This window comes from Melanerpes formicivorus, unplaced genomic scaffold, assembly GCF_026170545.1.
Source record: "Melanerpes formicivorus ecotype bairdi unplaced genomic scaffold, bMelFor1.0.p_v2 SCAF_9, whole genome shotgun sequence".
NCBI lineage: Eukaryota > Metazoa > Chordata > Aves > Piciformes > Picidae > Melanerpes > Melanerpes formicivorus.
The window spans coordinates 14,673,715-14,685,845 of NW_027142361.1; the positions used below are offsets into that span (position 1 = coordinate 14,673,715).

The following is a 12,131-nucleotide window of genomic DNA, read 5'->3' on the forward strand; positions in this document are numbered from 1 at the left end:
TCTCTACACCGACTCATGGATGGTAGCCAATGCTCTATGGGGTTGGCTAAAGAACTGGAAGAAGAGTGGTTGGCAGAGAAAAGGAAAACCCATTTGGGCAGCCAACCTGTGGCAGGACATTGCTGATCGAATCGAGAGAATTCCAGTGAAAGTGAGACACATCGATGCTCACATTCCTAAGAGCAAAGCTACTGAGGAACAACAACACAACCATCAGGCAGACCTAGCTGCAAGAGTTTCTCAAGTAGACATGGACTCTAATCTTGATCTCGACTGGAAACACCGAGGTGAGATATTCTTAGCTCGGTGGGCTCATGATTCGTCAGGACATCAAGGCAGAGATGCAACATACCAATGGGCTCGTGACAGATCCATAGACATTTCCATGGATGCTATCACGCAAGTCATCCATGACTGTGACATTTGTGCTGCTATTAAGCAGGCAAAACGACTTAAGCCCTTGTGGTATGGTGACAGATGGTCTAAGTACAAGTATGGTGAAGCTTGGCAGATTGACTACATCACTCTACCACGTTCTCGTTCTGGTAAGCAATACGTGCTTACTATGGTAGAGGCAAACACTGGATGGTTGGAAACTTATCCAGTTCCACATGCAACTGCACGCAACACCATTCTCGGTCTGGAGAGACAGATCCTGTGGAGACACGGAACTCCAGAGAGGATCGAGTCAGACAATGGAACTCATTTCAAGAACAACCTTGTAAAGAACTGGGCAAAAGAGCACGGTATTGAGTGGATATTCCACATTCCCTACTATGCACCAGCTTCAGGGAAGATTGAACGCTACAACGGTTTGTTGAAGACCACTCTTAAAGCCATGGGGGGGTGGATCTTTGAAAAACTGGGAAAAACATTTAGCACAAGCAACCTGGCTGGTAAATAGTAGAGGTTCAGTGAACAGAGCTGGTCCTGCACATTCAGATTTGTTACGGAAAGTAGAAGGTGATAGAGTTCCTGTTGTTAGAGAAAAGAATCTGTTAGGTAAAACTGTTTGGGTATTTTCACCCTCAGGAGAGGCTAAACCTGTCCGAGGGGTGGTTTCAGCTGAAGGTCCGGGTCACACTTATTGGGTAATGCAAGAGAATGGTGAAATTCAGTGTATTCCACAAAGAAATTTAACTTTAGCTGAAAGAGGTTAATTTCAAACTGTTGCACAGCTACATCGCGTCCAGAGGAAGAACCAACGAGGAATCTACGGTGCACGAACCCTGAGATCCCTGAGAGCCCTGAGTCAACTAAGAGACCCTGAGATTTCCCTGTTTCCCTTTTCTTCGCTTCATCGGTGAAGAAATGAACTGTTTTCCATTTTTCTCATTTTCTGATTTTCTTGGACTTTTGAATCATCTACATCTGAGCATAGCCGGAATGGACTATGAACTTTACTCACGAACTGTAAATATCATTTTGGATTGGATGGACAGTATGAACAGCCAATGAAATTGTTTAGAAGGGGTGGATTGTGGCCGGTTGACGTTGCCCCCTTAAGAAAGGGAATATGGTGGACGGAAGTTGGTAAACGGAAGGAATAGTCTAAACTAATTTCATTGGACGAGTGGGAGGAAGCACTTCTGAGCTGGGACTATACTGGACATTTTCAGCACTTCTCAGTCAGTCTTGCTTCCGCCTCTTCTTCAGGCAACAGCTTTCTGTCCTGGGCTTTCTGCCAAGGCTCCGGCCTTGAGAGAAAAACAGATAACAGGCCTGTATTAACTCTTTTCCAATTAACACAAACTGCTTCTAACATTTTTTTTTCTTTCCTCTCTTTTCTCTCTCTTCCTATCCCACTCTGGGGAAAGGGGGGAGAGAGGGGAGAGCGGAGGTGGGGAACCCCCTCTGTCCAGAGGGGGGTCACTCTCATTTCTGTGTTACTCTGTTGTATATCTTTGTATATATTGTAGATATTGTAAATTTGTAAATAATCCCCTGCAAACCCTACATCGCTTTGTAAATATAGCTCCACTGCTTTGCTAATTCAGCTTGCGAGTTTTTTTTCTTTTCCCTTCAATTTTTTTTTCCCTTTTACTTTACAAGGGGGAAGGGAGGAGGCTTCTCAGCCTTACCCCTTCCATCCCACCACACTTTAGCAGCAGTGTATGACTTCCTCTCCTGTTCTGATGCTGAACTAGTACAGTTACTTGTTGCTCACAGATCTGTTACTCACAGATCACGTTTGAGAGCAGGACTTTAATATACAAGTCTTACAAATGGGTTTGAGTGAATGTAGCATTTGACTTCTTCAGATGTAGTTGAAAGCATGTCTATGATCTTGTTTTGATTAGCACCATTTTGATGTCTCTGCTTAAATATACATCATGGTGTCTAATGTGGGTTTTTTAATGAATTTTCAGAAGCAGCTTTCCAGAAGTGATTCAGATGAAAGATGAGCTGTTATTCTCTGTGGTGGTAAACTCCATCTCAATACAATCCTGCAGATATTCAATCTGTCTCTTGTAGAAATGCAGCATGGTATGTTGTAATTACCTAATAGTGCAAAACTCTTCAAGTACAAGTTTTATTTGCTTACTGTCAGCACCTCTCATTTTTCTCGTTTTTTCTTATTTTTCTGTTGCTCTCTTGTTAGTGAGGGGGAAGGAAAAGTCAAAGCCACAAAGCCCAGAGGAAAGAACCACATAGGCCACTAGATGACAAATCATCTCATTCAAAGATCCTTGGCTCTTCCATTTGACAGAATACAACACCACAACAGCAAGTAAATGGCTTCTCACAACAAGACATCAAAAAAATGAATGTTTCTTGAAGCCAGAAGCCTTAAAATCAAGTATGGCTTCTGCTGCTGAAGTCCCACTATGCTTCATTATATGTTTCATCATATGTTTCAACCTGATCTCCTTCTATGATCAGGTGACCCGCCTGGTGGATGTAGGGGAGGCTGTGGATGTAGTCTACCTGGACTTCAGCAAGGCCTTTGACACTGTCCCCCACAGCAAACTCCTGGCCAAGATGTCAGCCCATGGCTTACTAGTCCAAAACTATGTCCATCTTCCATTAATTTCTGTATTAACTCAGATTCCCCTGAAATATGTCTCAGTCCTGCATTTATCATACATTTTCCTTTACTCAGGTGGACAATACTCTCTGCTGGCAACCAAAGAGAATGTGGCAGGGTCTGAAAAGAAAGGTGAAGGCCTGCAATCAGTACTCACAGCACCAGGACCAAAACACATTCCCTTCTGTGCTGTGACACGGAGAAGGACGACATCCCAGCATATTCTAACTGCCTTCTGTCACGCTCCTTGTTATTTCAATTGCACAGCCAAAATAATTAAAGTATGTCTTTCTCAGCTGTTATAGCATTGCTTCTGTTGACTGTACAGTTCCCAAGAAACCTCCAGCACTGAAATTCCACCTTATTTGCTGCAGTTCATGAACATCTCTCGGGTCAAGGTGATATTTTATCCATTGATCTGTGTTCACATGAACAGAGGCTCAGGCAGGGAATCAGGGAGGGCCAAGCTGAAAATGTCAGTATCTGGTAACCAGAAAGTGTTGCTTGATTCTCCCCTGATCTGCATGTGAGTCTCCACATCCAACATATTTCCACCCAATCACCTATTTCAATCCAAGAGCCTTTGCAAGAGAATTACAGAGGATTTTTTTAGGTAGCTTTCATCTCTAATGACTCTTCTTTCACCCTAGCAGGTTGTGGTGAAGGCACATTATGCCCAGATGTTGAATCTTGTCCCAGCATGGGGGCAAGTTCCCCCTCCTTCAGGAGGAAGACAAAAGCCAAGGCATTAGCCAGGCCAGCACGCACCCAGCGCATGCAGTGCTTGTGCAAACACCAAGTATGGGCATAATTCTAGCTTCAGGCTTTCTATAGGCTGAAGCCGGTTGTTTATGAGAGTGCCCATTGGTCAAGCCCAGCCTCGAGGAATCTATAAGTATCACCCCGGTTGGTAAACAAGTTGCCCCCTCTTTCACTTTGTCTCTGTGCTTGCTCGAGAGAGGAATTCTCGAGCTGCAGCCTCTGCCATTGAGCTTATTGTTGTTAGCTTCTGTTATACATGCACGCATACTGAAAGCCTCTGCATCACGAGAAGCAGTTGTGAGGATCGGGTCCACAGAGGGAGGACCTTCGCTTCGCCCGAGGAGCCCAGCGTCGCTACATCCAGTCGTACCGACTGGGAGAGCCCACCGTGCCACCGGAGGACTGGACCAACCTCCGAGGGTAAGATCTGCCCAGTTGCCGGGGAGAAGGGACTTGATCGAGACCGAGTCCACATATGCCTAGCCCTGCCGCAGAGGGAGAGGAGCTGCCGTGTGCCGCTCTGAGCCCTGTGAACCCCAGGGAAGACTAAAGCATTGTTCATGCCTATATTGCACCGAACCTGGGACCACTCCGAGAGTCCCGCTGTTCCTTTAAGCTCAGTAAAGGAGAATCGCTGTGGTTGGGCCGACCCCGTAGCTTTGCCTGCTGCCGTGTCGTCCGAGCCCGCCTATCGGCAACCGTCACCCCGCCCTGTCGTGCGAGACGACTCCCGAGGGCCGACCCCATGGGCCAACCCCAACCAGGACCGACCCCTGTTGTCTGGAGGGAATCGACTGAGTCCTAAATGGAATCTGCTTCCATGTTAAGCCCAGGTTCCATTATTCCCTCTTCACTGCTGTGAAGAGAGGAGACAGTAACCCAACACTGCCGTCCAACTTGACTAGGAACCAGTCCAGCGGCAGTCGTCTGCAGGATGTCCACCTTGCTACAAACAACAGCTACAGAGTATCTTCCACGTGCTTTCCATCCACTAGCAATCAGTTCAAATTATCCTCGTCCAGCAGAGTAAGCGCTGACACATAGAAAGATTATAATATTGCTGTGTATAGCCAGAAGCCGCCCACGTCCCGCTGAGTCGCCATCTAGTCGCCAAGCGGCAGAACTGCACCCTTTGCTATATAAATATAGAAACGGTCTATAGATAGTTCAATTAAGTTCTAATCATAACACTAAGCCACTTGTGGAATGTATTTCACGAACGTGCACTAGAACATGTATATAAGTTGGTGATTCATCAGTTATGAATAGTTTTATAATAAAAATAATATTTTCATAATTCATATTTCATATTCATAAATTTAATAACCTCTTCACCACACAGGTCACTTATGAAATTCTAGAGTTGCTTGTTATCTCTGCCTGGCCAGCTCAGCACAGCTGAATCTGGGGGTGGCTACACTTGTGCATTCATCCCACAGTGATGTCAGCAGGTATCTCCATGTACTGAGCCTCACAGTCCAACATGACTGAACCATTGAAGTTTCTGGATGTGTGAAATGTGCAACTTCTTTTCAGGCATTTTTGAAAATGGTCAAAGGGTGAGTTTTGGAAGCACAAGGTAAATGCTTCCTCATGGGCTGATTTGGAGAGAAACTTCTCAGCTAATGTGAACCTAGTTCCCTCATGTGATGGTGATGGTCAGTGTAGGTGGTGCTTGAACTGGGCAGGCATGTGGAGAAGAATCAGGAATCAGTCTGTCTTTGAAAGAGAAAGAAAAAAATATCAGGAACAGTCTGTTGCTGTAGGGGCATCAGGAACAGTCCATTTCTGTAAGGACATCAGGAACGGGTTCAGGTGAGATGAGGCAGGAGCTCTCTGGGTTGGTGTGCAGTGGGTACGTTGGGTCCTGGATGCTGGGCTGGTATTAAGCTAGGAGGGAGAAACTTAGAACAACTTATAACTATTCACACAATTACATTGATGAGTGTTGCCTCCTCTGAGTTCATTCCCTCTCAGACAGAGTCACATTCCGCTGTGGGATACACTGAATGTCCCCAGTTTCTAACATGACCCAGTACGTGTGACCAGGACCCTCAGCCGAGACCACCCCTCGGGTTGGTTTGCCCCCACCAGCAGCAGGGAAAACCCACACTGACTTCCCCAGCAGGTTCTTCTCAGCAATCACAGGAACTCCATCTCCATCCACTGTTTGCAGCAGGTCGGACTGGGCAGGACCAGCTCGGTTCACAGATCCTCTGCTGTTCACGAACCAAGTGGCTTGAGCTAGGTGCTTTTACCAGTTCCTGAAGGTTCCACCCCCCCCATGGCTTTTAGGATGGTTTTTAGCAAGCCATTGTAGCGCTCGACCTTCCCTGCAGCTGGTGCATGGTATGGGATGTGGTAAATCCACTCAATCCCATGTTCCTTTGCCCAGTCCCTTATGAGATGGTTCCTGAAGTGGGTTCCATTGTCTGATTCAATCCTCCCGGGGGTGCCGTGTCTCCACAGGATATGTCTCTCTAGGCCCAGGATGGTGTTGCGAGCAGTGGCATGAGGTACTGGGTAGGTCTCCAGCCACCCTGTACTTGCCTCCACCATGGTCAGCACTTACTGCTTGCCGCTGTGAGACCGAGGAAGGGTGATGTAGTCTATCTGCCAGGCCTCTCCGTATTTATATTTCGACCATCTCCCCCCATACCACAGAGGCTTCATGCGCTTGGCCTGCTTGATGGCAGCACAGATGTCACACTCATGGATGACCTGTGAGATGGCCTCCATAGAGATGTCCACGGATCTGTCCCGAGCCCACCGGTATGTGGCATCTCTCCCTTGGTGGCCAGAAGTGTCATGGGCCCAGCGAGCTAAGAACAGCTCGCCCTTGTGTTCCCAGTCCAAGTCTATTTGGGAGATCTTAGCAGCCAGGTCTGCTTGGTGGTTGTGCTTGTGCTCCTCTGTGGCTCTGCTCTTGGGGATGTGTGCATCGATGTGCCGTACCTTGGTTGGCAGCCTGTCCAGGTAGGCAGCGATGTCTTGCCACAGGTCAGCGGCCCAAACAGGCTTCCCTTTTCTCTGCCACCCGTTCTTCCTCCATTCCTTCAGCCACCCCCACAAGGCATTGGCTACCATCCAGGAGTCAGTGTAGAGGTACAGCACTGGCCAGTTGTCTCGTTCTGCTATATCCAGGGCCAGCTGGACAGCTTTCACCTCTGCGTACTGACTGGATTCACCTTCTCCATCCCTTGCTTCTGCCACTTGCCTTGTTGGGCTCCAGACAGCTGCCTTCCATCTCCGCTTGCTTCCTGCAAGCCGGCAGGACCCATCTGTAAATAGAGCATAGCCCTTCTCATTGTCAGGGAGATCATTATATGGGGGAGCCTCCTCAGCACGGGTCACTGTCTGCTCTGGTGGCATTCCAAAGTCAGCACCCTCTGGCCAGTTGGTGATCACTTCCACTATGCCAGGGCGTTCGAAGTTCCCCATCCGAGCTCGCTGAGTTATCAGGGCCATCCACTTACTCCAGGTAGCATCTGTGGCATGATGTGGGGTTGAGCCTCTCCCTTTGAACATCCAGGTCAGGACTGGAAGCCTTGGACCTAGAAATAGAGGTGACTCAGTCCCAATTACCTCAGAGGCAGCCCGGATGCCCTCATAGGCAGCTAGGATTTCCTTCTCTGTCGCGGTGTAGTTGGCCTCAGAGCCTTTGTACCCCTTACTCCAGAAACCTAGGGGCCTGCCCCTGGTTTCACCAGGAGCCTTCTGCCACAAGCAGAACCATTCTCACCAGCCGCAGTTGTGACCGTTTGAGGTGGTGCCTTTAACAAAGGGACACTATGGCCGAATGTTTATAAACAGGACAGGTCTAAACTAATTTCATTGGTGGAAAGGCAGAAGCACTGCCTTAAGTTTTGATTCCCAGTGGGACTAGTCTCAGTTTTTCTTCCCCTCCTTCGGTGGCTTGCAGCTCTAAGCTTTCTGGGCTTTCGGCCAGACTGACCGATAAGATAAGGCCTCTTCTAACACAAAACCGCCTAACTGCTTTTAACATTTTTAACGTTTGCTCTCTTTCTCTCTTTCTAACCCTCTCCGGGGAAAAGGGGGAGAGAAGGGAGGTACAGGGGTGGGGAACCCTCCTCAGCAGAGGAGGGAAATCTCATTTCTGTGTCACTTTGTTGTATATTTCTGTATATATATTGTAAATACTGTAAATTCTGTATATATTTCCCTGCGTTCCCTAAACTGCTTTGTAAATACAGCACATTCCTTCTGCTAATCCGGCTGTGTATTCTTCTTTCTCCTTTCAATTTTCTTCCCTTTATTTACAGGGGGTGGAGAAGGCCCGGCCTTTCCCCCAACCCCCTCACAAAGGACAGCCTGAGGCTCAGTTGATAGGACATGAGACTGTGAGTGTTGAGATCATGAGTTCGACTTCTGCAGTACCCCAGTACTGTCCTCCGTTTATAAACATTCGTCCATAGTGTCCCTTTGTTAAAGGCACCGCCTCAAACGGTCACAGTCCACCCCTTCTAAACAACTTCATTGGCTGTTCATACTGTCCATCCAATCCAAAACGATATTTACAGTTCGTGAGTAAAGTTCATAGTTGTGGTGGGTTTGGAAGGGTAAGGCCGAGAAGCCTCCTCCCTTCCCCCTTGTAAGGTAAAAGGGAAAAAAAAATTGAAGGGAAAGGAAAAAAAAACTCACAAGCTGAATTAGCAAAGCAGTGGAGCTATATTTACAAAGCAATGTAAGGTATGCAGGGGAATATTTACAAATTTACAATATCTACGATATGTACAAAGATATACAACAGAGTAACACAGAAATGAGAGTGACCCCCCTCGGCAGAGAGGGGGTTCCCCACCTCCGCTCTCCCCTCTCTCCCCCCCTTTCCCCAGAGTGGGATAGCAAGAGAGAGGAAAGAGAGGAAAAAAAGTTAGAAGCAGTTTATGTTAATTGGAAAGGAGTTAATACAGGCCTTATCAGTTTTTCAAGGCCGGAGCCTTGGCAGAAAACCCAGCACAAAACAGAGCTGCTGCACGAAGAAGAGGCGGAAGCAAGACTGAAGATAGAAGTACCAGAGTGCCCAGTTCATTCCCAGTTCACTCCCAGTTCAGAAGGTGCTTCCTCCCACTCTTCCAATGAAATTAGTTTAGACTATTCCTTCCGTTTACCAACTTCCGTCCACCATATTCCCTTTCTTAAGGGGGCAACGTCAACCGGCCACAGTCCACCCCTTCTAAACAATTTCATTGGCTGTTCATACTGTCCATCCAATCCAAAATGATATTTACAGTTCGTGAGTAAAGTTCATAGTCCATTCCGGCTATGCTCAGATGTAGATGATTCAAAAATCCAAGAAAATCAGAAAATGAGAAAAATGGAAAACAGTTCATTTCTTCACCAACGAAGCGAAGAAAAGGGAAACAGGGATTCTCAGGGTCTCTTAGTTGACTCAGGGCTCTCAGGGATCTCAGGGTTCGTGCAACATAGATTCCTCGTTGATTCTTCCTTTGGACGCGATGTAGCTGTACAGCAGTTCAAAATTAACCTCTTTCAGCTAAAGTTAAATTTCTTTGTGGAATACACTGAATTTCACCATTCTCTTGCATTACCCAATAAGTGTGACCCGGACCTTCAGCTGAAACCACCCCTCGGACAGGCTTAGCCTCTCCTGAGGGTGAAAATACCCAAACAGTTTTACCTAACAGATTCTTTTCTCTAACAACAGGAACTCTATCACCTTCTACTTTCCGTAGCAAATCTGAATGTGCAGGTCCAGCTCGATTCACTGAACCTCTACTATTTACCAGCCAGGTTGCTTGTGCTAAATGTTTTTCCCAGTTTTTCAAAGATCCACCTCCCATGGCTTTGAGAGTGGTCTTCAACAAACGGTTGTAGCGTTCAATCTTCCCTGAAGCTGGTGCATAGTAGGGAATGTGGAATATCCACTCAATACCGTGCTCTTTTGCCCAGTTCTTTACAAGGTTGTTCTTGAAATGAGTTCCGTTGTCTGACTCAATCCTCTCTGGAGTTCTGTGTCTCCACAGGATTTGTCTCTCCAGACCGAGAATGGTGTTGCGTGCAGTTGCATGTGGAACTGGATAAGTTTCCAACCATCCAGTATTTGCCTCTACCATAGTAAGCACATATTGCTTACCAGAACGAGAACGTGGTAGAGTGATGTAGTCAATCTGCCAAGCTTCACCATACTTGTACTTGGACCATCTGTCATAGTTTCATAGTTTCATAGTTTCATAGTTTCATTCAGGGTTGGAAGGGACCACAAGGATCATCTAGTTCCAACCCCCCTGCCATGGGCAGGGACACCCCACACTAGATCAGGCTGGACAGAGCCTCATCCAGCCTGCTCTTAAACATCCCCCAGGGACGGGGCCTCGACCACCTCCCTGGACAACCCATTCCAGGGTTTCACCACTCTCATGGTGAAGAACCTCCTCCTCACATCCAGCCTGAATCTCCCCACCTCCAGCTTCATTCCATTCCCCCTAGTCCTATCACTACCTGATATCCTGAGAAGTCCTTCCCCAGCCTTCCTGTAGGCCCCCTTCAGATACTGGAAGGCGACAATTAGGTCTCCTCGGAGCCTTCTCTTCTGCAGACTGTACAGCCCCAACTCCTTCAGTCTGTCCTCATAGGAGAGGTGCTCCAGCCCTCTGATCATCCTCGTGGCCCTTCTCTGGACACGTTCCAGCACCTCCACATCCCTCTTGTAATAGGGGCTCCAGAACTGGACACAGTACTCCAGGTGGGGTCTCACCAGGGCTGAGTAGAGGGGGAGGATCACCTCCCTCGACCTGCTGGCCACACTTCTCCTGATGCAGCCCAGGATCTGATTGGCTTTGCGGGCTGCAAGTGCACACTGAGAGCTCATGTTGAGCTTTTTGTCCACCAGCACCCCCAAGTCTCTCTCCTCAGGGCTACCCTCCAGCCAGTCACTGCCCAGCCTGTATTTGTGCCTGGGATTGCCTCGACCCAGATGCAGGACCCTGCACTTGCTCTTATTGAACTTCATGAGGTTGGCCTGTGCCCACCTCTCCAGCCTGTCAAGGTCCCTCTGGATGGCCTCCCTTCCCTCCAGCATGTCTGCTGCGCCACACAGCTTGGTGTCATCAGCAAACTTGCTGAGGGTGCACTCAATGCCACTGTCCATGTCCCCCACAAAGATGTTGAATAAGACAGGTCCCAGGACTGATCCCTGAGGGACTCCGCTTGTCACTGGCCTCCACTGGGACATGGAGCCATTGACAGCCACTCTTTGGGTGCGGCCATCATGCCAGTTCCTTATCCATCTAGTGGTCCACCCATCAAACCCATGTGTCACCAGTTTGGAGACCAGGATGTGGTGTGGGACAGTGTCGAAGGCTTTGCTCAGGTCCAGGTAAACGACATCAGTTGCTCGCCCCTCATCTATTAATTTTGTCACCTGCTCATAGAAGGCCACCAGGTTGGTCAGGCAGGATTTGCCCTTGGCAAAGCCATGCTGACTGTTCCCAATCACCTCTTCACTATTCTTTTGAGCGAGTAGTGACTCCAGGAGGATCTGTTCCATGATCTTTCCAGGCACAGAGGTGAGACTGGCCTGTAGTTCCCTGGTTCCTCCTTCTTGCCCTTTTTGAAGATGGGGGCAATGTTTCCCCTTTTCCAGTCTGTGGGGACTTCACCAGACTGCCAGGACTTTTGAAATATAATAGAGAGGGGTTTAGCAACCTCATCTGCCAGTTCTCTCAGTACCCGTGGGTGTAACCCGTCGGGTCCCATGGACTTGAACACTTTCAGGTTCTTCAGATGATCACGAACCTGATCTGCACTTACAATGGGCAGTTCTTCCTCCCCGTCCCTGGCTTTGACTTCCATAACATCAGGAGTGTGGCTAGAGGCCCTTGCAGTGAAGAGTGAGGTAAAGAAGTTATTAAGTACCTCAGCCTTTTCCTCATCACATGTGACCATGTCACCATTTTCCTTTCTGAGGGGGCCCACACCTTCCCTAGTCTTCTTCTTCCCATTAATATACCTGTAAAAGTTCTTAGTATTCCCTTTAATCTCCCTGGCTAGATTCAACTCAAACTCTGCTTTGGCTTTCCTAACCAGGACTCTTGCTGCTCGGGCAGCTTCCTTGTATTCCCCCTGTTCTACCTGTCCTTCCCTCCACTTCCTGTAGAGTTTCCTTTTAAGTAATAGTGTGTCCAGTAGCTCCTTGCCCATACCACATCACCATACCACAAGGGCTTAAGTCGTTTTGCCTGCTTAATAGCAGCACAAATGTCACAGTCATGTATGACTTGTGTGATAGCATCCATGGAAATGTCTATGGATCTGTCACGAGCCCATTGGTATGTTGCATCTCTGCCTTGATGTCCTG

The 12,131-nt window shown here is 48.0% G+C and overlaps 1 protein-coding gene and 1 long non-coding RNA gene across 2 annotated transcripts in view; both read left to right on the forward strand.

Moving 5' to 3' along the window:
- LOC137443429 (uncharacterized) overlaps nucleotides 1-12,131 on the forward strand; it is a 46,758-nt gene that overhangs the window by 14,771 nt on the left and 19,856 nt on the right. The window lies entirely within an intron of this gene.
- The window catches only part of LOC137443428 (WD repeat and coiled-coil-containing protein-like), a 113,694-nt gene that overhangs the window by 9,889 nt on the left and 91,674 nt on the right, over nucleotides 1-12,131 (forward strand). Inside the window, 2 exon segments of the mRNA XM_068143134.1 lie at nucleotides 2,370-2,487; nucleotides 2,603-2,854. Of these exon segments, the coding sequence (XP_067999235.1) occupies nucleotides 2,370-2,487; nucleotides 2,603-2,655 (171 nt within the window). The 3' untranslated portion in view covers nucleotides 2,656-2,854.